The sequence below is a fragment of the Dipteris shenzhenensis genome, chromosome 21, assembly GCF_047967505.1.
Source record: "Dipteris shenzhenensis isolate YYH24624 ecotype China chromosome 21, Dip_SZ_1.0, whole genome shotgun sequence".
Taxonomy (NCBI): domain Eukaryota; kingdom Viridiplantae; phylum Streptophyta; class Polypodiopsida; order Gleicheniales; family Dipteridaceae; genus Dipteris; species Dipteris shenzhenensis.
In genome coordinates this window covers 9,144,721-9,171,404 of record NC_141616.1, presented here as the reverse complement: position 1 = coordinate 9,171,404, position 26,684 = coordinate 9,144,721, and the positions used below count along the sequence as shown (strand labels likewise).

Below are 26,684 nucleotides of genomic sequence, written 5' to 3'. Positions count from 1 at the left end.
CTGGCTTGAACACACATGAATGGTTGTGAAGTACACACATATTGATGAAGCTTGATTCCATAGTGAAACACTTCTTCATGTAATTCCTAGGCCCATCTATCAGTCTTCCACTATGGGATACCCTCTTTAGGGATTTCATTTTCTAATATAAACAGGTCTGTTGCGTTCCCCATGTCGGACTAAGGCTAGCAAGATATCTCCATCAAGAATCTTTTCACGGACAAAGTGGTATTAGATCTCAATGTGCGAGGTCCAGGCATGGAATACCGGATTCCTTGCAATTGCTATACAACTGTAATTGTCGCACTTGATAATGGCCAGATTTCTTTGTGGGAACCCAACTTCTCCAAGTAGTCTTTGAATCTAGACCACATCGCCAGTTGCTAAACACGCAGGCGAGTACTCTACCTTTGTGCCCTCAAGCAGCCTCCCATGCCCAAAATTTGAGTATTGGCGGCCCTGGTTTCCTGGTCTGTTACCTCCCCATACAAGTCCAATGTCTTGACTTCACTGTCTACTGTTGCTATAATTTCATGTTTCATGGACTTGAATTGGGTTGTAACCGTGCATACATGCTACCCTCTCGGATGCCAAGCTTGACCTCTCTGAGCTCTTGCTAAGAAGTTTCCTGTTCTTGTGGATCTAAGGCACCTCTGCTATCTTTGGTAAGTCATTGTGTAGGGGGTGGGTGTTACGGTAGAGGTGAAGAGTCTCCTGGCTGGAGTCGAATGGCTCTTCTGTTCCATAGTAGTCTAAACTCCAGTACCCCCTCGCTGTAGGTTAACCCCTGAGCTTGGCTGAGGGTTCATCCCTAAGTCAGGGTGAGAAGAAAAGGAAAAAAAAGGGGAAAAAGGGAGAGGTCTGAGTGCTAGAGAGGTGGTGAGGCTGGGGAGAGAGCGAAGGTGCTAGAGTTGGAGGAACAAAGGCCTCAATGGAGGGGTATTGGAGCAAAGTGGAAGGTGCTGGAGCTAGAGCAATGGCCTAAGTGGAGGGAGAGAGAGAGAGAGTTTTGGAGATTAGACGCACCTCTGAGCCCCCAAATGAGGAGGGACTGCAACACGTAGTAGGATTTGGGGCCATGTGACTAGATCAAAGGTTGCCATGTCGGCAGATCTGAGTGAACATGAAGTCTGCCATGTCGACAGCATATGGAGCTGTTGTAGTCCTTGGAAGAGGGAAGAGGTGCAGCTGTGGCTGCAACATGTGCCTCAGAAGGAGCAGTAGGTCTATGGCTGCTCAAGGACCATTCATCGGCCCAATACAGAGTCATTAGACGGCGCATCTGGTTGGTAGTATAGAAAAACAGGCCCAGTTTGCATTGGACGAGTCAACAGAACTGCAACATCAGTTGGCAGTACAGCAAGTCATGGTGCAATGAGCGTCTGCCATGTGGCAATTGGTTGAGCCCACATGGGGCCAATTTAGTACACAAGTACAGGTCGGCAGTACTACAAGTACCGGTATCTAGGTCGGCAGAAGGCCAGAGATTGGTCGGCCAGTTTGTAGAATCTGTTCGGCCAGATCAATAGGGCATTTGCTTAGAGAAGGCCCATTGGAAGCCTTGGATACATTTATAGAGCCTCGTATTTGTGCTGCATCCAGAGTAGCAGAGAGACTAGGAAGCAGGGTCCTTTTGTGCTTCAAAGCAGGGATGTCTAGGATCAGTACATCAGTGCCTCACCATTGGTTGCATTGCAGAGCACCAAGGCTCACTTGGAGTGGCATCTATGCATTTCCACTGAAGCTCCCTTGGAGCACGCAGGTTGACATAAGTTTTGAAGGCTCCAAGAGTAGCTAGAAGACAGCTCTGTAAGGCGCAATGGGTTCACATCTAGGTAATACATTAGCTGGTAGATGGTGGCACAATGAGCACGATTTTGTATCAGGTTTTGTCCATCTTTGTAGCAATCTACATGACATATTTTGCTGTTCTTCTTTACGATGTACGGCCCAAGATCTTTGTATGTGTCTATCTCTATATAACTTGTGTTGCACAACGGAAAGGTGCGACATCTAATTTCAGCATTGTGTGATTCTTGGGCTACGTATGTCTACATTCTTCCACTATGGGAGTGTTGGCTAAAGCGAGCAACCTCCATCTCTGTTTTCATATACATACATACATTACATTGCGCATATATATATATATATATATATATATAGAGAGAGAGAGAGAGAGAGAGAGAGAGAGAGAGAGAGAGAGAGAGAGAGAGAGAGAGATGTATTAACTTCCGCGGGAGGCCTCACGGGCCTATGGGACAAAGTGCACAAAAAAGTAGACTCATACAAGCCTCTGTGGGTTGGAGCAAAGGGCGTGCTAGGGCCCTTGCTGAGTACTAATCTATGCTAGCAAAATTATAATCAATCAAGTACAAACTGAATCAAGTCAATCTTGGAGCTGGGACTCCGAAGCCCGGCTCACTGATGGGTCTCTGCTGAGCTGTGAAAATATCTCATATTTGCGTCTGCCAAGCTGTCTCGTGCTGTAGCGGGGGACGTAGTCCCCTCGATCTCCGAACCCTCTGGGCTATGTTCTGAGTGACCCCTCGTCTCTAACGCACCCCCCCCCGAGGAAAGTTGTGATAGGTCGGATCTCAATAGAATGTGCTCTGGGCACTCTCTGTCTCGGGCGTGGTCTTTGTGTCCCTCTCTTCGTGGCACCGTGTCGGTTCTCTTTGCAAGATCCAAGCTGCCCTCATATTAGCTAGCTCCTCCTCCTCTACTCTGCTGTGTCCTCGAGCTGACTCAAATGTGTAGAAGTCTGTGACGTGTCGCTGTGCCCGATCAGCCTCTATGTCCTGTGGTCTAGTCGCCTCCTGTTGCTCTCTGATCTATCGCAATAGTGTCTCCCTGTGCTGCCGGTGCATCTCCATCAGATAGAGTCCAATGCCGACTTGGTCATGGAAATGGATCGGGTGTGATAGTGGACCGAAGCCACTCCCCTCCAGATTCCTTGGATCTCATAGTAGGCTGGGCAAGTACAAAAAATGCTCCTTTGTCTCAGCCGCCCCCAACATACATAGCATGGAGATCCTCTGCTCTCTAGGTATACCTGCATCTCTCCCCGGCTCGATCCTCAACTGATGGGATGAAACCCGCATTTGTCCCATGGCAGTTCTTAGTGCATGTGAGACTCCTCTGTCCTCGAGGTACTGGGGTTTGATGATGAATTCCTCCTCCGATACTCTCAGGAAGTGGTCGCGGTAGAACTGGATCTTGGTGGGGAGCTCCTGGTGCCCTCCCCAAGTCCAAGATGTATGGAGTTGGAGGAGATCTAACCGTATGATACGGTTGATCTCATCTCGTGGGATCAACTCAAGAGGCGCACCGCACGTCCATGTTGTATTGAAAGGGGGGGAGCCTGTCCATTTGGATACCGTGCCTGGCAAGCCCTGTGGATATACGTGCATACCATGTGTCTGTCCCGCCCTCTACTAGTCATCTGGATGACTCTAGGGCCAGCCTCTCGGAAGTCTCCCATGAGGTAAGTCCCAAACTCTCTGGATGAATGTCACTGTCTGAAAGATGGCATCAACCTGGAGAGGTGTCATGGCGAACTCTGCCTATACTATCTCATGTGGGACTGAGGGCTTACACCGAATCATCGTGGACCCCATAATCACCTGTAGCCGCTCAAATCTCCTCCACTCTGTCTTCGGGAGATCGCATCCCTTGAAGGGTGCTGCATACATGGCAGTGGACCGCACTATCGTATTAAAAAGCCAGCCCTTCATCTGTGGATTCTGAAGTGTGCCTAGAAGCACTGTCACTCTAGCTGAGCATGCACTCTGCCCTTGTGTGAGTCATGGCTGTGAGCTGCATGGGTCATCATGAAAATGGGTCCTGTGAAGACTGCACCCAAATATGTGTAGGATTGTACTATCTCCATTGGCTCGCCACGATAAGTGAAGCTAAATCGGTGGAGCACTGCGCGTGAGGTGTTGAAGACCATAACCTTGGTCTTCCCAAGATTGATTGCCGGGTTTCGCTCTCTGCAAAAAATCTCTAGGGCCTCCAGATCTCTCTGCAGCCCTTCCGCTGAAGATGATATAAGGACTATGTGATCAGCCTATAGCAATAGTGTGTCATCAACGTATAGCAATATAAGGACTATGTCATCAGCGTATAGCAATATTGTATCATGAGGTCGGCCAATAATGATCCCTTGTCTCCTAGGCGGTCTATAAAGGATGTGATCTCATCGATGTAGATTCCGAAGAGAGTCAGTGAGAGGAGGCCAATCCGATAGGCCACTTGGGACACAAACTCTACCTCTGACTGACTCATTTAGGCTCGCCATGCTCAATGTCTCTGGAATTTGCATCTCCTGAAGTCTCCTGATCATGCGGGGTTGTGAGACTATGTCGAAGGCCTTTCGAACGTCTATGAAGCATGTGTAGACTTTCTGGTGTGTGGACCTCGCCTCCTCAATGATAGCCCTCAAAGTGAAGATGTGAGATCTAGAGTAAAGTGCTACCTTCTGAATCCTGTGCCTGCCCTAATGCCTGCTATCCCCGTGCCTCTATATGATTGTTGATCTCCCTCTCTAGTACTGATCCATAAATCTTGGCCAAGTGTGGCCAATCATGAGGGTGTGGTAGTTCCCAGTATCCATGGGGCCTCCTGCTTTGTGTATTTGTACAATAGAGGTGGTGCTCCAAGCCAATGGGAAGCTGTGGCATACAACATGGTTGAACATCTGTGCTAGAACTGGGGCTAAGACCTCCTGCCCATGTGCGTAATGCTCAAAGTCCGTAGGCCCTCATGATCCTATGCTTTTCGGTTGTGTAGCCGGGGAGTGCGGCCCGTACATTCTATGTGGTGCACAAGTGACAAGTAGTGGGCGTGGGCATATAGAGGACATGTCCAGTGGTGCCTATATCGGAACATCATATAATGAGCATGCATACGTGTGCCACACTCGCAGATTAGTGATGGGAATGGGTGGCTTCCCCTCTGAAAGAAGCCCCCATCCAATGGTCGGGCTCGCGCCTTTCTGCACTCGTCGTCAAACCAAGGGTTTTGGGGCATCTTCCCACCATCTCGGGCCCGTGTGGATTGGGTTATAGGGAAGGATCTGATGGCGGCGTCCTGTACTACTGAGGCAAGGGTGTCCGAGGCATCGGCGAGGTCTATATCATCTCCCAGTAGGGCCGGAAGCTCTCTGGCTAAGTGACTAACATATATTGGGTCAAGGGCACGGTCAAATTGGATCTGGGTACAAGAAGGCATGGCAGGAGATCTCTCTGTGACTGGCGTATTAGCAGAGATATGGAAGGCCAGATATGAGTGGTTAGCTTCGATTGGGGGAGGCGATACTGTGAGGTCATGTATCCATGAAGCAAATGCTAATGGGCCCACTAGGTAATCCATTGTGCTTGTCCCACCGCCATGTGGGAAACAAGTGAACCCCCCAGATGATGGCCATCTTTGAAGGCTATTATAGATGATGAGATCATGGACTGCTCCCAACTCAAGTAAAAATCGCATGTATGTTGTCCCATGTAAGGCATCTGCAAAATGTCTCAGAATCTTGAGCTCTTCTGCATCTTGCTCCGGAACCATGTGGGGATCTCTCTCGTATGCAAAGTCTAGTAGGCCCACTTGTCTATCTCGTGTCCTTGCATTTAGTCCCCCAGGAGGGTGTCTTCCTGCCTGGAGAACTCTGTAATGTCATCATGTACCATCTCAAATGGACTGTGTCCCTCTATACTGACATCATGGGCATATGGTGACGTGTCTGGGGGGACGTAGCACACTCCAATGAAGATCGATCGAGCATGTGGCAACTAGACTCATATCCACATATGACGTGCATGCTCCTCTCTTCGTACCACAGATACGAGTGGTCTCAAGTGTGTTTTGAAAAGAACAGCCATGCCTCTAGAACCTCATACCCCACTATCTCTCCTCAACTCTTTCCTATGAGTTGACTCCCAGGTGTATCGTGTTACTGTGGGCAACCCTTTCCCTGGGCTCTCACGTGTCTCGATGTATAAAATAATGCCTCTATCTGTATATGTCTTTGAAACGCCACCTGGATCGGACTAGAGAGTGCCATTACAGTTCCAAACAGCCATATTCAATAAGCCCTGTGTCTCTGTCTCGGAGGTTCGACACCGTCATGTACTATCTGTATCTCCTCCACCTCTTTCTACCCTTTCTCGGATGATTACCTTACCATCTTGATATACAACCCATTTTCCTTCCTGCCTCGCAGCCAGCACTCGAGTCATCTGAGAGAGAGAGAGAGAGAGAGAGAAAGAGAGAGAGAGAGAGAGAGAGAGAGAGAGAGAGAATATGATTGTATTATAGTTCTCGTGAGACTCTTCAGGATCTATGGGACTGGTGATCACTATCTGCTAGAAATGAACCAAACAGAGAGTATCCCACAACAGAAGATTGATAGAGCGTCCCATGAACTATGTGCGGAATTGTTTAACTATGGAATCCAAAGCTTCTTTACTTATGTGTACTCAAACATACATGTGTGCAGATTAGTAAATAGACAGTGATCCAGAGATATAGAACCAACAAAATATATTTCTTGTCCACAACCGGACACAATACAAAAGAGGTCTAGTGTCCCACCAAACCATGGTCCTTTGTCCCTACCAAAAGTTGTCCTACTACCTCCTTGGCACTTCTAGATTATTGAGCCCGCATGCTCCTTGAGATTCTGTAGACTTCGTCACCTGTGCCAACAGACTCACCTCCAAGCTATCCTTCCAGATAGCTACTTGTGAGGCAGTGAATGCCTAGAAGAATTGACCTCCTTGCTGCCCTAATGTGCAGCCAATGGTGAGTCCCTAAAGTTGTCCTACTAGCTCCTTGGCACAAATCCCTGAGCCCGCATGATCCTTCCTGAGCTTCTGTAGACTTAGTCACCTGTGCCAACCAACACACCTCTAAGCTATCCTCCTAGACGGCTACATGTGAGGTAGTGAATGACTAGAAGACTTGACCTCCTTGCTACCTGACACGTCCCAGCACTCCTGAAACCCCTGATCTGCAAAATAACCACACACGACATCAGAACTGAGCAGGCTGCTGCTCACCACCCAACCGTGACATCTACGGGATGTGATCCCGAATCAGAAGATGTCCCCTCCGAGCCACGAGCTGAGCTACTGGCACGAACTCCCAATCAGATCCAAACCAGCCGGGTGTCCCATACCACCAGGTGGCGCTGTGAAGCCTTGGATCTGCCACTGGGCCTTGGGCTACGCTAAGATGCAGGCGCGCGTCCGCGACACAATCCAGGATCAGACCTAGCACCTGGGAACGAGACTTGCTCCCAACTGCACACTGAGAACTGAACCCCCTGGGCCTCTTTTATAGACTCGGGCCCCGGCGCCAAAAATAGCGAAGACCTATAAATAGTTCGTACCCTTGCCACTCAACCCGAGAATCAAGCCTGCCTAGCTCTAAGCCTCCCCAGGCTAACCTGAGCTAGTTCTGTGTACCTAGTACACGTCAGATACCGATCCGTGCACATGACATACTCCCCCTCCTCTAAGAACTCACTCCTGAGTTCGCTAAGAAATCCGGAAATGTTCTTTGGAGGTTTTGTAATGTCTCCCATGTTGCATCCTCCTCAACACGATCCTTCCACTTAATCTTGTATTCCGTGATAGTACGATTTCGAATCTGTCTTTCACGAAATTCAAGAATAGATTCAGGTTCGTGAGGAATAAAAGTCAAATCTGTAACTTCTATAATCTCATGAGGAGAAACAAGTTGATCATCTGCACCCAATACTTCTTTCAGTCTACTGACATGAAAGACTGGATGTACTTTAACATCAGGAGGCAATTCTAGTCGATATGCAACTGGTCCAATTCTTTTACTGACCTTGAATGGGCCACAGTATCTGGGGGATAATTTTGGAACCAAACCAGTACTTAGGCTCTTGGATTCCTTAGGAATTCTCAAATATACCATCGTTCCTTCAGAGAACTCTCTAGGTGAACGATGTCTATTAGCATAAAATCTGTCCCGATCTTGGGCACTTCTAATAGACTCCTTGGCAAACTGCAACATTTCCTGCATGTCTTGCAAGAAGTTCTTAGCAGCATCATTTTGAATCCCTTTTAATCCTACCATAACTGGTGACTTAGGTTTAAACCCGTACATAAGCATAAAAGGACTATGACCTGTACTAGAATGCTTTGCACTGTTGTAAGCAAATTCAATCATGGGTAGATAATCTTCCCATGAAGACTGTCTCTTAGATACATATGCCCAAAGCATGTCTTCAACCAACTGGTTGACCTTTTCTGTACTGCCATCAGATTGTGCATGATCCGAGGAACTCATACTTAGAGTAGTTTCCAACTTCTCAAATACAAGTGTCCAAAAGTTACTTGTAAACTTTGAGTCCCTGTCACTGACTATGTCAGATGGCAAACCATACAGCTTGAACAAGTGGTCCACAAACTCGTGAGCCAACTGAACAGCTGAAATAGTTGTTCTTGTAGGTAAGAATCTAGCCATTTTTGTCAAACGGTCAACTATGACCCAAATAGAGTCATGACCCTTGCGCGTTCGAGGTAAACCAGTAATAAAATCCATGGAAATACTTTCCCATTTATTACCTGGAATCTGTAATGGCTGTAATAAGCCCGCGCTTCTAAGGCATTCAGCCTTAGTAACCTGACAAACTCGGCAACCTACCACATAGTTCTCTACAAATACACGCATCTTAGGCCAATAAAAGGTATGCTTCACAAGAGACAGAGTCCTATGTATACCTGGATGTCCCGCACTAGGAGCATCATGACACTCCCAGAGAATCTTGGATTTGAGGTCCAGAACATTAGGCACACAAATCTTTTCATTCCGGAACAGCAAGCCGTTCCTAGTCATCCACTGACCTCCCGCCGCCTGTATCCTAGGTGGCACAATCCCTGAGTCCTGGTCAACCATGGAGCTCCCATCCTGGACTCTCTGCCAATAAGAACTGAAATGACTATCAGTTGCGTATAGCCCTCTCAAGGATTGAAATAGGTCTGAGGATATTTCCGTAAATGACAAAGCATTTACAAACTTAACTCGACTTAAGGCATCCGCCACACTATTCAACGAACCCTTACGATAACGTATTTCGAAATCAAAATCCTGCATTAACTCTGCCCATCTAGCTTTCCTTCCTCTCAAGTCTGATCCATCACACACATACTTAATTGACTGGTGATCAGTCAATACAAGGAACTTTGAACCATACAAGTAGTGTCTCCAAACCTTGAGAGCATACACTACTGCATAAAGTTCCTTCTCAAGTGTGGGCCAACGATACTGAGTGTCGTCTAGCTTCTTACTCTCAAAAGCTACAGGTCTGCCCTCTTGGAATAGAGCTGCCCCAATCGCATAATCACTCGCATCGGCCTCTAAAACATAAGGCCGGGTAGGATCGGGTAATGCAAGAACGGGTGCTTCCTTGATAGATAACTTCAAGGTTTCAAAAGCCTTGTTCATTGCATCATTCCAAGGGATTGGTTGAGTAGACCTGCGTCCGCGACCTTTCAATATGTTGGTCAAGGGTACCGTGATTTGTGAATAATCACGGACTGACTTCCGAAGAAATACCGTAAATCCTAGGAAAGAGCGAAGTTGTTTCACAGTCTGAGGGATAGGCCATTCTAAAACCTTCTGGATACGATCCAGATCAATGCTAATACCTTCAGAAGAAATCTTGTGTCCTAAGTAAATGATCTCCTTCATAAAGAAGTCACATTTACTCATCTTGGCATAAAGCTTATGCTGTCTTAGAACATGTAAGACAACCCGAAGGTGTCCTATATGATCCTCAAGCGTTTTACTATATACCAAAATGTCATCTAAGAACACTACCACAAATTTGCCCAGATAATCTCTGAACAAATCGTTCATCATTTGCTGAAAAGTAGCAGGAGCATTGGTCAAACCAAAAGGTAATACGAGGAACTCGTAATGACCATACCTAGTCCGGAATGCGGTCCTATCTATGTGTTTAGCATAGATACGGATTTGATGATAACCCGTACGCAAATCAATCTTAGTGAAATACTTCGCTCCGGCCAAACGGTCTATCAAATCATCAGAACGAGGTAAAGGATAGCGGTTCTTAATTGTAACTTTATTTAGTCGTTTATAATCTATACACTCTATCCCGATCAGCAAGTCTACATGCTCTAGATGCATAACATAACATGTGAGAGCTCCCGTGTAGGCTTGAATCCGGATGGGAAGCGCTTCAACCTTGCGATCCCAAAACTGCTTCCCAGCTGGAAGCTGCATCTCGTAGGTGTGGTCGCTAGGTACTGTGGACAGCCCCATCTTCTGCACAAATTTGTAATTAACAAAATTGTGAGAGCTGCCCGGATCAAAGAGAATGTGAACCTGTTGGTCCCTAACTTCTCCATAAACTCGGAAAAGATCATGGGAACCAAACAACGAAGTATTAAAGGTACAATTACAAGAAAGGGGGCAGGTAATGACATTTACTGAAATACCTGTCATCGTAACCTGGTTGGCTCCCTTGGCTGCGGTACGTGGACCTGCCTGGAGCTTCGGTCCTAGCACCAATTTTTGGTTCTTCCGCTTAGGACACTCATTCTTTGTGTGGCCCCGCTCCTCGCAATAAAAACATCGGCCTTCTTTCTTGAGCCTGAGTGTGCGAAGGAAACGGGCCTTACCATTCTTCGCAGGAGTTAAGCTTTTCCTGGAGGCGTTGTCCGTAGACTTCGTCTCCCCAATACCAGTTGCATGCTGAAAGAACTTGCGTTTGTTCTTTCCGCTGGTCTCGGTAACTGTGGTTGCCTTGGTACCGGCCATGGTATCATCATATATGCGCGCATATGTCATGGCCTCCTGCAATGTTGTGCACTTGTTATTCTTAATCTGTAACTTATAGGAGTCTGGCAAACCATCCACGAAAAAACCTAACAAGGTTACAGGATCCATTTTAGTGGCCCTCGTTTGCAGATCCCTAAATCTTTGAAGATAAACTTCAAAAGTTAAATTCAATTTTGACATATCGAGGGCCTTGAGCTTGCCGACGATATCGTAGTCATCTTCCTTCTTCAGGAACTCCTTCCTGAAGGTACCCTCAAATTCTGTCCAAGTATCAGGCTTAGGCTGGAGTTCTTTCCACCAAAGCAAGGCTTTACCTGACATAAACCCTGCTGCAAGGTGAATCTTTTTCTCGTCTGGATAGGGGTGAAATTGGAAGTGTACTTACCACTTGTGTAACCAAGTGTCAACCACCTCCTTTGTTCTTGATTTTTGGTCACCTGGAAAGGGATCCGGAGTGATATTCGGGCCTAGCACGGAGGCCATGGCATCCACATGCGTGAGTGCCTGAACCGTGCTAGCCAGAAGAGTCAAAGTTGCTTGTATCCCTTGGAGTTGCTGTGTCAACCCCGATTGATTAGCATTGACCTGCTCAAATTTACCATCAAGAGCAGTCGTGAACTCACTGAAGGCTTTTCTTAGTTATCAGGTCGTCATAGAGACCCTGATCGTCCTCTCCCACTGGAGTGTAATCTAGGTCCTGCTCTCCCATGGTGAACTCGGGATTTGGAGCATCAGACATGGCTGAAATCTGATTTGATTACAAACGGAGAGAAATAACTGACTGAAACGAAGCACGGAGGGAGATGGAGCAGAAGAAAACCGTCCCGAATGAAGCTGACGGAAGGAGATGCTGAAATCTGGTGAATCGGAAGACCACGAGTCCTGGTGCCTCCCCGAACCTGCCAACCGGATGCGCAGGCTGCAATAGAAGCTGTGCGGACTGCTGACGTGGCCTGTACGGCTGCTGACGCAGGCCGTACGGTGGCTGCAAGTGCTGGCGCAGCTGCTGTTCGGTACAGCAGCAGGTACAGAAGCAGGCAGGACAGTCCGTACAGGCTGTACGGCTGTCGCTGGAGCTGTACGGGCTGGTACGGAAGCTGCGGGAGCTGTGCAAGGCTGACGCAGGCAAGGACTGATGCAGGGGAGCTGATCGAAACAGGGCGCAGGCTGAAGGGCGAGGCTGGCTGGCACAAAACTCGAGATAACTTCTCGAATCTTGGGGCTGCTTGTGGGTAGCCTAGCACCCAGCCCCCACCTATATAGGGTGCAGGGCTGCCTTATTTGGAAGCTAGGCTTCCAAAAAAGGCTGAGCCCCTCCAGCTTTGGAGGGGTGCTTTTTCGAAAAAAGCACCTGAGCCCCTCCAGCTTTGGAGGGGTGCTTTTTCGAAAAAAGCACCTTCCTCCTGCGCAGGCTGCACACAGCCCTAGGCGCAGGCTGTTCGCAGCCTGTTGTGCAGGCTGTGGACAGCCTATTGCGCTGGCTGTGGACAGCCTATTACCCAGGCTGTCCTGCCTCTACTACCTCGTCTACTGCGCCCCTTCCTAGGCTCCGCATCCCCTTCTCCCTTGCTGTCTATTTCCTGCACTTCGCTCCTTCTTTTCTGCTCTCTTTCTCCTCCCTCTAAACTTCTCTCCGATGCCTTCAGAGATTTCGATTCTCTCTCACTCCTATTCTTCTTTCTTTTCCAGATCTTTCTCCACCCCTTCTACCCCAGGTAGTCAGCAAAAACGCAGCAGGAAATCTCGAATTTTAGGGCATACCTGGAAGAGAAATCCGTCAAATTTCTCGCATCAGAAGTTCCTACCTCAGGAGTTGGCTCTGATACCAACTGACACGTCCCAGCACTCCTGAAACCCCTGATCTGCAAAATAACCACACACGACATCAGAACTGAGCAGGCTGCTGCTCACCACCCAACTGTGACATCTACGGGATGTGATCCCGAATCAGAAGATGTCCCCTCCGAGCCACGAGCTGAGCTACTGGCACGAACTCCCAATCAGATCCAAACCAGCCGGGTGTCCCATACCACCAGGTGGCGCTGTGAAGCCCTGGATCTGCCACTGGGCCTTGGGCTACGCTAAGATGCAGGCGCGCGTCCGCGACACAATCCAGGATCAGACCTAGCACCTGGGAACGAGACTTGCTCCCAACTGCACACTGAGAACTGAACCCCCTGGGCCTCTTTTATAGACTCGGGCCCCGGCGCCAAAAATAGCGAAGACCTATAAATAGTTCGTACCCTTGCCACTCAACCCGAGAATCAAGCCTGCCTAGCTCTAAGCCTCCCCAGGCTAACCTGAGCTAGTTCTGTGTACCTAGTACACGTCAGATACCAATCCGTGCACATGACACTACCCTAATGTGCAGCCAACGGTAAGGCCCAAGCTTCTCCTGGTCCCTGTACCTTGCTGTTCTGGATGATAGCCAAGGGTGTAACCCTTCTTTGAGCTCTGTCTGCAATACATAGCTCCCTTGGTCCTCATGGCTGTAGGCCCCAAGCTTTGCTGCTCCACTGCTCCAGTCTGCTCCCTTGATCCTTGTGCAGCTCTTCCTGGCTCTTTGTCTACAGGTCCTTGCCACCTTCCTTGGTCTTGCGGATGACAAGAAGACTTGACCTCCTTGCTACCCTAATGTGCAGCCAATGGTGAGGCCCATGCTTCTCCTGGTCCCTGTACCTTGCTGTTCTGGAGGACAGCCAAAGGTGTAACCCTTCCTTGAGCTCTGTCTCCAATACACAGCTCCCTTATGCTGCCCACATGGCAATCAAAGTGTTTCCCATATGGCAACCCTAACCCTAAGTCCCCCTCCCCCACGCACTCCTCATTTGGGAGTTTACAGATGGGCAGGTGACCTCTCCAACATATCAACTAATAGTGATCCCTTACATCAGAGAGAGAAAATATTACAACTTGTTATGTAGTGAGTACTTGTTGGGCTAGCTTGTGTGCTAGTCCCAGTACCTTGTTGCGGTGTTCCCAAACTCATTCAAGTAGCTTCCTATCTTTTCGGCTGGCTTCTCAAGTAGAGTTTTCAGATTAGTCTCAACTTACTCCATAACCATCTCTAATATGTGCATAGGCTCTGCATCTTAGGAGTACATGCTTCTCATTTTCTACTCCCCTATGGGGCATATTTTGCAGGTCCTTTCTTCTCTAAAGATCCTAGGTCTTGCCTACCTACCCTTCTCCACCTTCAGATTATGTGAACTAGTTCTGATTTTGCAGATTAGAGTTCCTTTTGAATATTAATGTCTTCCCCAAGGTTTTTCTGCGTTCCATAGCTGTCCATTGAGTTAATTTCTTGTTTGTAGAACTGCATTTTTATCCCAGGTTTTGCCATATTTTCTGTAGCATTTTCTCTGTCACTATCTCCCTGATTTCACATGCATCTTCTGGTATATTAGCAGCTGCTATACCCCATGATACTATCCACTTCATCCCCTCTCCGTGCCAACTCATGATTTGCATAGCTTCCATCGCCTTGTGTGGTATCCTACTGGCATCCATTTTCTTGACTTTGTTGAGATAAGCTATGAATTGACATAATGGAGAGAGAGAGAGAGAGAGAGAGAGAGAGAGAGAGAGAGTTCCTTTAGCCAGGAAAGATTACTAAAAAGATTATATTATTTGAAGGCATTATCCACTCTAAAAAATACTCCCACATCCACACATGTCATGCGTACATAAGTTCATTAATGTCCTTGATTGAACTACACTATCTTTCCCATTTATGGGATGGAGTGGAGTTAAATTTTAACCTCTCTTCCTATCTCTTGTACAGCTGAAGATGATTTGAAGATTTCCTTTGGCCAGCTGAAGCGATTCTCATGGCGTGAGCTGCAAGTAGCCACAGAGAACTTTAATGAAAAGAATGTGTTAGGCCAGGGTGGGTTTGGCAAGGTTTTCAAAGGTGTGCTTGGAGATGGTACACCAATTGCAGTGAAACGATTGAAAGACAATCACCTTCCAGGTGGAGAAGCAGCATTTTTGAGGGAAGTAGAGATGATAGGGGTGGCGGTTCATCGAAATCTTCTAAATCTAATAGGATTTTGCACGACTCCTTCAGAGCGGCTACTTGTCTACCCTTTCATGGCAAACAGAAGTGTGGCATATCAGCTTCGAGGTGACCTTTTCTCTGTCAAACTCTTGTGATCCGTTTAAGCTTTGTTCAACATTCATAACATATTTGTCTAATATTTTGTCACATGACTATGCTTGAAATCTTTGCAATATATACCAAAATGACATTATAGGTCATCATAACTTTAGAGACCATGTTATGTTCTTCCTCTATGGAAGCAATTGTAAAGAAAATTTAGATTCCAAGGACTAAAGTTGATATGTAAGAGAGATGAATCTTAAATGGTATATCCTTTGAGTAATTCTTATGAATTTCAATAGAGCCCATGGGGACCCCTCCAAAACTTTCAAGATCTTATTAAAAGGACAGCTGCCTTTATTGAAAATACAAAAAACGGTACTGAGGCTCTATCTCTAAACCTCGAATGATCTAGAAATTGTAGGAGGGAGCTGCTGCTGCTCCCCGACTCCCCTTGCTGCCCCCTCTCAGCCTCTCCCTGCTTCCCTCCCCGTCCCTCTCTCCTCCCTCCCTTCAGCCCCCTCCCTGCCTCCCCTCTCCCTCCTCCCTCAGCCCCCTCCTTGCCTCCCTACCTCCGTCCCCTCAGCCCCATCTACCCCACCCCCTTACCCCCTCCCCCGCCCTCTACCCCCTCCTCCTTCCCCCGCCCCCTCAGCCCCTACCCCTACCCCCGCCCCCTACCTCCTTCCCCCTTCCCCCATACCCTCAGCCTGCTCCCCTGCCCTCTACCCCGCCCCCTTGCCCCGCACCCTCAGCCCCCTACCCCGCCTTCTACCCCCGCCTCCTTCCCCCGCCCCCTCAGCCCCCTCCTCCCCCACCACCTCCCCGCCTCTCTCAGCCCCTTCCTCCGTCCCCCACCTTCAGCCCTCTGCCTCTCTTCTCCCCTCCTCTCTCAACCCTCTCCTTTCAGCCCCCTTCTATCCTCTCCCTTAGCCTCCTCTAGCCTTCACCCTCTTCTCCAGCATTTTCAGTCGGATGGAGCTCAACAGTGTTTGAGTCGGCCTCCCCACTCCGATTGACGATGGCTATGCCTTCAACCAATCCTCGCCCGCTTCCATTGGCCACGAAAACCATCACATTCTCAAAAGACCAGTTGCAGCAGCTCAGAAAAGATATAGAGCAGGAAAGCTCGACATCGCTCTTTGCTCGCATCCATGGGTCCCACCCTTCCAGGTTACAGGCCAAGGACTAGATGCTCGCCGCTTTACCTGGAGACCTCGCAGGGCACATCACAGATGTTCGTTTGCTTGGTCGAGGTTTCTTTCAGGTTGTTTTTGATTCCCCGATATGCAGTAGTTCAAAAAAGATATAGAGCAGGAGAGCTCGACATCGCTCTTTGCTCGCATCAATGGGTCCCACCCTTCTAAGTTACATGCCAGGGACTGGATGCTCGCCACTTTACCTGGAGACCTCGCAGGGCACATCACAGATGTTTGTCTGCTTGGTCGAGGTTTCTTTCAAGTTGTTTTTTATTGCCCGGATGCAGCAGGTACAGTGCTTCACGCCAGTCCTTTGGCACTGAGCTCCAGGAGGGTTTTCTTGACACCTTTCTCGTTGGGTTTTGACCCTATAGAGGAGGATGGTCGGAGATTTTCACTCTTCCTCAGATTCCCCGGCCTCCCTCAGGTGTACCATCAACTCTTATCTTCCATTGAAGCCGCTTTCGGGATGGTCACCTAGATCCCCCCCTTCTTGGGATGCCTTCTTTGGTAGTAGAGGCACTCAGGTCGAACGGGGTACCACGTGTTAGGGTCGTTGTCTTTGACCCTAACATTACGGATGACCACATCATGCTCCAGCATCTAGATGGCTCATTCTTCAAGCAGAGAGTCGAGATCGCTGGGAGACAGGATCAGTGTAAGATCTGCAGGACCCTTAGGCATTTTACTACAGATTGCCCAAGGAAGAGAAAAAAGAAAAGGCCTAAAAGGTCCACGAGTGTAGCGCCTCATAGCACCACCTCGGCTGGACCTACTTCACGATCTATTGCACGTCCTGCTACTTCTCGAGTTGCTGGACCTTCCACTTCTTACCTAGGACCGTCAACTTCTCGTCCTGGACCTTCTTCTACAACGCGAACAAGACCATTAGCACGTCCTATTCCAATCGTCCCCCGTTGGGTGCCACTCAGAGTTGCTGAGCTAGTTCCACATCAGGAGGCTTCTCACCGCGCCACGGACCCTCCCTTACAGGCATGAGATATTCATGTCCTAGTTCCTTGTGTGGATAAGGTTGCTCCTGTCCCCTTAGATGCTCTTGTGAAGGAGCTTCCATCTTTGGAGCAACTCATTGCCGAAACTTGTGCCATAATCCATGCTAGTGACACTGTTTTGGCCGAGACGCATCAATAGCCCCCTTCATTTGCTTCACACTCTTCACCTCTTGACAGAGGCAAGGGGATTATAGCTTCTACTCCATCATCCCAAGGGATCCTCCGCACACCTGCGCCAGTTGCATCATTCAAGAATTCTTTTGCAATTCTGGCAAACATGGCAGAGTTTGAGTTAGAGTTTGTATCCTCTACCCTTGGGGAGCACCTTGTTCAGATCACCACCGTGGATAGAGCTTCCCCTTTTGCAGGTGTGGGAGTGCTTTGCCCAGTTGACTTCCCTCCTCTTGATAGGAGGAATCTTTCCCATGAGAGGGATATCTCCGCTACTAGATCGCGAAGGGTTTTTCATCGAGCCTCTTCCTCTTGTCGATGAGGATTGTCAATTGGAACGTTTAAGGCCTCAGAGGTGTACCTCACCGCCGCCGTAGGCAGCTGATTTGTAACCAACTTTATAACACAAACTGGATGTCAGGGTGTGCTCCAAGTCGGGTAATCTTCTCTCAGGGCACTCTTTTTGGTCACCTGCCTTGGGCACCAAGGGAGGTACTTGCATTTCTGTTTCTTTTTTTATGCTTCCCTTGGTGATTGGACATGGGATCATAGTTCCCTCTAGAGCTCAGTGGATCATTCTTTTGATTGGTGGGCGTAAGGTTGGTTTCTTAAACCTCTATGCCCTCAATTCAAGAGGGGACCGTGTCCTTCTATGGAAGGAGCTGCTTTCTTGGTCATGCATTGGATCATTGGGGGTGATTTTAACTTGGTTGAAATGCCCACAGACAAAAGAGGAGATAGGGAAGGTGGTATACATTCCCTAGAGAGAGCAGCCTGGGATGCTTTTCTTTTTCAGTACAGTGGCAGAGATGCTTGGGATGATGATGCTTTCCACACTCAGCCAGCAATCACTGCTATTTTCTTGGTCAAACAGGAGGTTGCAGATGCCTATTCATGCACGGATTGACAGATTTTATGTGGATGATTGAGCTCTGGACAGAGGTGGACAATATGCATTACACCTAAGGTGTCCACTTCAGATCATTTTCTAGTTGTTCTGTTTGTTTCAGATCCTCATGTGGCCAGTATAAGGATTCCAGATGTCTTCTACGCAGAGGAGGACCTCACAGAGGTAGTGTTGCGGACTTGGGCATCTCACATGCACGATCGGCAGCTTTCCCCATTAGATATAGCAGCAGCCCTCTCAAATATTAGCGACTTTTATCACTCAGTCACTTGAATCAGGAGAAGTGAGATCCTCAGGCAAGAGATAGGTATCCGCCAGCAGTTGGCTACTGTTCAGAGGGAAGTGCAGAAGAGCCCTATAGATGCTTGGGTTCAGAAGCGCCTTGCTGCAGCAAGGGCTCAGCAGCAATCATTGTTAGATCAGAGAGCAGAGTATGCCTTTCATGCTAGAGAGTCATTTTTGACTCAGACGGGAGGTAGGGTCAACGACCAATTCTTCTCTACTCTTGGCCCTAGACATAGTGAGGAGAGTGTTTCATAGCTTGTTGAACCAGACGGAGTTTTACAGCCACATCTAGAAACCGTCTTGCAGGTAGCCACATATTTCTATGCCTCCCTTCTTACAGCATATCCTTACACTCAGGCCAGAGAGGATGCTTGAGTTGTTATTTGGCAGCACTTACCTATGTTGGTGACTAGAGATATAATAGTCTCACTTGATGCACCATTCACCAACATAGAGTTTAGGACTGCTCTCTCTGCCCTTCACAAGGGCAAGTGCCCTGGTTCAGATGGGCTTACACCCTCTTTTTATTTCATTTTGGGATCAGATTGGGGATCACATTACCTCATCCCTGCAGGGCATTTGGGACTCGGGTGAGATGCCAGACTCACTTACTGAGGGCCTCATTCATCTTATCCCAAAAGGGGGTTGCAAGAATTTAGTGTCTCAGTGGAGACCGATCACGATGTTGGGTACTTTGTACAAAATCTTAGCAAAAGCAATCAGCCTACGTCTGCAGCCCTTTCTTCCAAACCTTATACATGATACACAGACGGGATTTGTGCACAGCAGGAGCATCTCTGATAACCTCTTCTCATTTTGGGAGGCTTCTGACTGGGCCATACATAATGGCCATAGGCTTGCCATTCTACTCCTAGGCTTTGAGAAAGCTTATGCCAGAGTAGACTGGGGCTTTCTAGAGGGTAGCCTTGCTCGCTTTGGATTCACAGATGCATGGATCAAAGGGGTGTCAACTCTCTACAGATCAGCCCATAGCCAGGTTCTCATTGGTGGAGTCAGGGGAGACAGGTTTCAGATTACAAGATTGGTCCGTTAGGGATGCCCTTTAGCCCCCTTTCTCTTTTTATTTGTGGCTGAAGCTATGAGCTATTACCTTGGAGCTTAAGCTGATTATAGAACTGAGTCTTCCGTTGAGGTAGCAGGATGAGCTACTAGATAGTGAGTTGGCACATGATATGGCTGTTTTTTGGGATGCCACACCACAGACACTCACCTCGTTTAAGACAGCCTTGGATTTGTTTTGCACTACAGCAGGGGCTCATATTAATTGGAACAAATCCAATGGCTTTTGGATTAGTGATGAGGACTCTCCAGATTGGGGGATTGACATAGGATTCACTTGGATTCAGAGGGGTGTTTCCATCAGGTACCTAGGATGCCACGTTGGGGTGGGCATCTCTCCGGCACAGCAGTTTGCTCCCGTGTTGGAGAGCATCAGGAGGAAACTCAATTTTTGGAGTTCTGCCGGACTTGACCTTGCATCTAGAGTAGTGGTTGTGAACCAGGTATAATTGGCTACTGCCTGGTTCGTTTGCTCATGTTGCTGCAGATCTAGAGGTTGTATATCTCAGCTCATGACACCTATTAAGAACTTCCTTTGGAGTGGGTTAGATGGCACCTCAGATGTTGTAGCCAGGGTGGCTTGGGAGACCCTCATTCTCCCCACAGGGGAAGGAGGTCCCAAAGGAGCCTTGGAAAGATTTTTTCTTACATAGCATTCAGGCTCGTACACCTTCTCACGGGGGAGATTGGATGGACAGCTCGAGATGGACTTTTACTTCAGTCCATCTTACATCTCTCTCTTCCCCTCTCATGGCTTCCATTCTGAAAGCTTGGGGCAGCTTCAGAGACACTCTTCGGAGAGTTACACCCTCCTCTCGCAAAGAAATAGACAAGCAGCCAGCCAAGTGAAATGAATCTATATTGGATGAGCATGGCAGATCACTAGGAGTGTCACATTATATGCAGTGGTCTAGATGGGAGAGGGAACCTGCTTCCACTGTAGGTGCTTGGAAGGCTTTTAGAAAGCTTCCAGAGGATCAGAGACTCTTATCAGTTGGCCATCTTAGAGGGAGTGCAGTCAGGATGTAGCAGATAGAGGCAGCCATACCAGCAGAGTGGATAGATACAGATGACATGCCGATCACAGAGTCCACTTGGTTGGGAGCTTTCACGAGGACAGCCGGGTGTTTGTTGGAAAGGTCACCTCCCCATCTGTAAGCCCCCATATGAGGAGAGCATGGGGGGGGTGAACCTAAGCACAAAAGCATGGCACCCAGGTGCTAGTGAAGGGCCTGGCAGAGGCAGCTCAAGGAGCCTTCATGGCAGTATGCAGTCACGGAATAGGCGACCCGGATGGCAAGGGTTGCAGGCAGGTTCTCGACCTGCAGCAAGCCCTGGACAAGGCGCAATGACAGCAGCAGGCACAGCAGTGCTTTGGGGTCTGGAAAGAAACCTGGCAGGCCAGCACAGCAGGCTGGAACAGGCCTCACATGGAGGCAGACAGTGGCGCAGGGCCACGTGGCAAGGCGGGGGAGCAAAGGCTGGGCTGGACCCTGTATTTATAGGGCATCTGCCCTTGAAAGGTGGGCCAAGGGCCCTTGTATTGAGAGCCCCAAAAGGGCAGCCCACAGTCCCATAAATGGGGAGCTGTGGGTCGGTTTTGGTCGGCCAGGGGCAGGGGGCTGAACCGACCAGCAGTCGGCCCTTTCTAGGGCTGCTGGGTCGGTTGGCTGGCCAGGCTCTTGGGCCTATATAAAGAGGGCATTCAGGACTCATTTGAACATCATCTGGAGCAGCAATTCCACCAGCAAAAGGAGCAGCAACAGGGCTACCTTTGGGCCTACAGTCAGGAGGAGAAATAAGTACCTTGTGCTGCAGACTTAGCTTGCAGGAAGCTGCCCACCTAGACTGGTTTCCAAACAGCAAGGTGGAGAAGATCATTCTAGACGGAAAGTCTACTCACGCTCGAGGTGGAGCACGCGGACTCTAGTCTAGAGATAGCCAGCAGATAGGAGGACTTTGTGGTAAGATCAGAGGACCACACCATTGGTGGTACTCTGCATCTGTCTCTCTTGTATTGTGTCCATAGTTGTGGACGGAAATATATTATTTGGTGGTTTCTCTATCTAGTCTGGTTCATTGTCTATTGATGAGTCTGCACACCTATTGAATGCACATAAGTAAAGATTCAAGAAGTTTGTGATTCCACACCCACACCGCACACTGTGTGAGCTCCTGGGCATTATTTCCGCTGCGTGTACCCTCTGTTGGGTATTTTCTAACAGTGTTCCCTTACAGGTTATTGCCTTGCGGGATGGACATGGATGTTCAGTTAGGAGGCAGAGTTCTCAGATCTTCAGATGATATTCTTTGGAGGTTGCCTTCCAACATGTTAGCATATTTCTGCAGAGGTGCAGAAGAACTTTTGGAGGAGGCTCTGGAAATCCCTTAGAAATAGAAAGATCACTCTCTTCTTTTGGCTTTCTATTCATGGAGGGATTGCAGTGCATCTGTGGAGATTCAGGTTCGGGGCTGACCCTACTTGTCCTCAATGCCACGTAGCAGTTGAGTCAGTTCAGCATTGCCTTTGGGAGTGCAGACAGGCGAGGACGATTTGGAAGGGTGTTGCCATGATTATTTGCATATTTCATAGAGCACCCTTCTTCATGACTTGGGGATCAGTGGCATGGCTATCTCTTACTGGCCCTCTGGTGTTTTTCAAGGGACATGACTCAGACTCATTCTTCATTATACGACGACACTCTATGGAGTCATGCTCTCTCCAGGATGCTGCCAAAGCCGTCAAGATTTGTCCAAATAATTATGGCCCTTGGTAATCAAGAAAATAACTAGGCAGTCACACATAGGCCAATAGAAATGAGTGGAGAGGATTTTTAAAAGAAAGCTGGCGTAGAGATAGGACGGTTGGTGACTGGCCATAAATGAAGAGCAATTGGCCTATATTGATGACTCCCTTCCAAGATGAAATTTATGTTACGAGAGCTTTAACACATGGTAAAACCCTAAAGTGATCCTTGGTAATCAACAAAATAACTAGGCAGTCACACATAGGCCAATAAAAGGAAGCTGACGTAGAGATGGAGCGGTGGCCACTTGGTGACTAGCCAAAAATGGAGAGCACTGGCCTATATTGAAGACTCCCTTCCAAGATGTAATTTATGTTACGAGAGCTGCTCAATCAAGCTGGTCCTGGGGAGGAATAAGTTATCTTCCTAGACTAGATCAGCGCTCTAGGCTACTTGTCAGTCACATCATGGAACTATGTATAATGTCCTCTAGATGACGTTGATGTCCACCTTGATGTTTCCAGCACAGCATAAGACTTAGCAAAACACAAGATGAACCTACTACAATCCTTCGACGTCAAGGAAACGGTTTATGACATGTTGTCGTTTGGTCTCTACAATGCTAGAGGATGTTATCTTCAAGCACTATACAGAGGAGGATGGGGTAAATACATCTCGTGACTCTAGAGGAAGATATCACCAATGTGATCGACGGATGGGATGAGCACCATGTGAATGGAGAGGCCGATAACCACCTTGACACTGGTAAGAGTGAAGAGGAGGATGACGACCAGGTGATCAGGGAGTCACATGACACCAATGACATAGAAGGGTGGATTTAGCACCAGGTGGCTGAAAGGGCTGCTGCCCCGATGACAGTGACGAAGGACTTGATGACATGCAACAGGCCGAATACTCAGAAGCAGTAGCATATATCTGAACGGACCCTCTATAGGTTGAGGATGCCTACAACCCGTATGAAGTATATGATGCCAAAGATCTGACTTGCTTGATCTTTATGGGAGTGACGCAGGTGAGGTGCCCTATAGAGATATGCTAAAAGGGACAAGAAAACAATGTCGTCATCTGCAAACTCAATATCTCAACCACTTAAAGAGACATAAAAGAGGCCTTCCCCCACTCCTAGATGAGGGAAGTTGAGGGTGATTTTCGTCTGGAAGATACTCCTGCGCATGAGAGATTAGATGCAAGGGGAGTAAGCTTCGATACCGGCAAGCATTCCCCAGGTGAGCCACCATAATTTTGTCCATGGATAAGCCATCTTCCAGACTCTAATCCTGGGGGTCTCATGTTCTTATGCATTGTGCTCCTTTTTGTTTTTGGACTTATTATTATTGCCTTACCCTTCTTGACTTAGGCTGTTTTCTCTTCTTTTTTGCCTCACTATGTTGAGGGCTACTATCTTATGGGAGTGTCGAGTCGCCGTCTTTCTCTATCCAGATGGATTTCCCCTTTAGGTGATGCCTACTTCAAGACCTTCAGCCTTGATTGTGCATCGTGGACCTTCACTGTGATGTGTCCAAGAAGAAAGCTATGACTTTCATTGAGATCTTTTCTGTCACTTTCCTTTATCCCCACTATTTTGCCATTGAGGGAGCACGAGAGAGAGAGAGAGAGAGAGAGAGAGAGAGAGAGACAGAGGAAAGACTCAAATTGGAGACTAATTTGCAGAAAGAAAACCCGGGGAGGCAGAGCTGCATTGGCCCATCCGGAAGCTGATAGCATTAGGTGCAGCACGTGGCCTTGCTTACCTTCATGATCACTGTAATCCAAGAATCATCCATAGGGATGTAAAAGCAGCTAATGTTTTGCTGGATGAGGACTTTCAGGCTGTTGTAGGTGATTTTGGCCTTGCAAAGCTAGTGGACACTAAAAACACCCATGTAACTACTATTGTCCGTGGGACTATGGGTCACATCGCCCCAGAATATTTGTCAACGGGAAAATCGTCAGAAAAAACTGACGTATTTGGTTATGGTGTCATGCTTCTCGAGCTCGTGACTGGTCAACGTGCTATTGACTTTACTCGTTTGCAAGAAGATGACGACGTTCTGCTCTTGGATCATGTAAGTCTCCACATTTCTGCTGAACTTCTACGAAACTCATTGTATAGGATAAAAGCGATCGCTTGATGCATATATCAAATTGTCGTTGGCTACGAGTTTGAAAATTGATTCTTTTGAAAACGACAAGTGACGGCGTGAGGTCGTGTTCGTTCAGGTTAAAAAATTACAACGTGAGAAGAGACTAGCCTCAATAGTAGATCCTAGTCTGCAGCGATATGACGCACAGGAAGTTGAGGAGCTTATACAGGTAGCTTTACTATGCACACAACCTACACCAGAGGATCGTCCGAAGATGGCAGAAGTGGTACGAATGTTGGTTGGAGAGGGATTGGCTGAAAGATGGGAGGAGTGGCAGCAGGTAGAAGGGCTTCGCAGGCGAGAGTATGAAATGATGCCGCAGAGATTGGCAGAATGGGTGGAAGATTCAACCGTCAATCAAGAGGCAATTGAGCTTTCCGCAGGAAGGTGACTGGGTTTTTTTGTAGATAGAGACAGAGACCCTTTGAGTATGTATTGGATTAGTATTAGTTGATTATTTCCAATGTATTTGTATGGACTCAGAGAGTACAGGAAAGCTTGAATCACACTTGTACAAGGGCTTTGGACTAGTGGTCATAGAATCATGCAACAATCTGTCTCGAGCTGTTTTTCACGAAGAAGTTTTTTTTTTGGGGCGCAACAGACAGGAAAATTATATATTGCTTATTCAGCTCGTACTCAGAGCGACCTCCAAGGCCATGCTAACTTTCGAATACTTACAGCTAAAGTATTTCAGTATGCCAAGCAACTCCGTCTGCACAATTTGAAACTGGCATGGCAAAATACCATAGGGTTTCACAATTTCCAAATATGCAGTATCACAGTCGAATGAGTTGCTGCCAGAATCGATGCTGCATATCGCGCTGTTGCCATCCAGGTGACCACAATGCAGCTCCAAAAAACATGGATGTCATCCTCCATACACACCTTAGAGAGAGGGGAGGCGTCCTTCCATTTCAAAAATCCCACCTTAGTGGGATATTTACATGTCAATAACCTCCATACTAGTCAGAAGTTAAGCCGGTTGGGAGGTGTAGCAACAAGCCCCTGAGATCCATTGCCACATTTCTTCGAAGCAAATTGACCATTCGAGGGACATTCGTTCCGCAAGCCCGGAGAGGTAAGGGGAAAGCTCAAAATGTGGGTTCAATGAACATAGTCTTCTACTATATTCATCTTATCAATGTTGGATTTTTATTATTGTAAAATAAAAAATGACATAAGATATATAAAGACCGTATACATACATACATACATACATACATACATACATACATATATATATATATATATATATATGTATATGTGTATGTTTGTGTGTGTGTGTGTAAGTGGGTTGTCCTTATAGATATTTATATGTGTGTGTGTGTAAGTGGGTTTTCCTTACATATATATGTGTGTGTGTGTGTGTGTAAGTGGGTTTTCCTTATATTCTGTTATACACACACACACACACACACACACACACACACACACACATGTATGCATATGGTCATATGTCAAGTGGGACCTACAAGGCTAAAGTTCGATTATGGATTTTCCTTATAGATATTTATATGTGTGTGTGTGTGTGTGTGTAAGTGGGTTTTCCTTACATATATGTGTGTGTGTGTAAGTGGGTTTTCCTTATATTCTGTTATATACATACACACACACATCACACACAGAGACACACACACACACACACACACACACATGTATGCATATAGTCATATGCCAAGTGGGACCTACAAGGCTAAAGTTCGATTATGGATTTGGCCATCGTACCTAGTTATCTAAATGAATCTAGCCATCAATCACCCATCTTTGTTCCTATGGTGGGCCTCTTTGGAAATATTCTTGGCTCACCTCTTATCGTACTTGAGCTTGGGTTGTTGATTCACACTTATTGGCCTTCAAATTGCTTGCCTAAGGGTGGCACTTTCATGTGAACTTCTAGCAACTCCTAGCTAGAGCACAAAAGCACTGTCTCTCCATTTGGCCCTCAGTATCTACAAAGGAAGCCTAGTACATACATGGAAAACAAATGCAACCTATAAGCATCTTCAATATGAATGCAACTCTAGATTCTTGCATTGGAAATATGCAATTGATCTTGTATGCTCTCTTTGAAAATCTAGTGACTAGTAGGGAGAATTGCGATTCAAAATCAAGGTCTTCAGTTTGCAAGTGCATTTTGGGTGTATCTTCTACAAAAATCAGTAGTAGGATCCATAGA

The 26,684-nt window shown here is 47.5% G+C and overlaps 1 protein-coding gene across 4 annotated transcripts in view; it reads left to right on the top strand.

Moving 5' to 3' along the window:
• LOC147888462 (LRR receptor kinase SERK2-like) overlaps window positions 1–25,643 on the top strand; it is a 76,600-nt gene extending 50,957 nt beyond the window's left edge. For all 4 annotated transcript variants that reach the window (XM_087392776.1, XM_087392777.1, XM_087392778.1 and 1 more), the window contains exons 10-12: window positions 14,621–14,962; window positions 24,033–24,427; window positions 24,582–25,643. In XM_087392776.1, coding sequence (XP_087248902.1) covers window positions 14,621–14,962; window positions 24,033–24,427; window positions 24,582–24,896 — 1,052 coding nt within the window. In that variant the 3' untranslated portion in view covers window positions 24,897–25,643. The remainder of the gene's footprint in view (window positions 1–14,620; window positions 14,963–24,032; window positions 24,428–24,581) is intronic.
• Window positions 25,644–26,684: the final 1,041 nt, after the last annotated feature.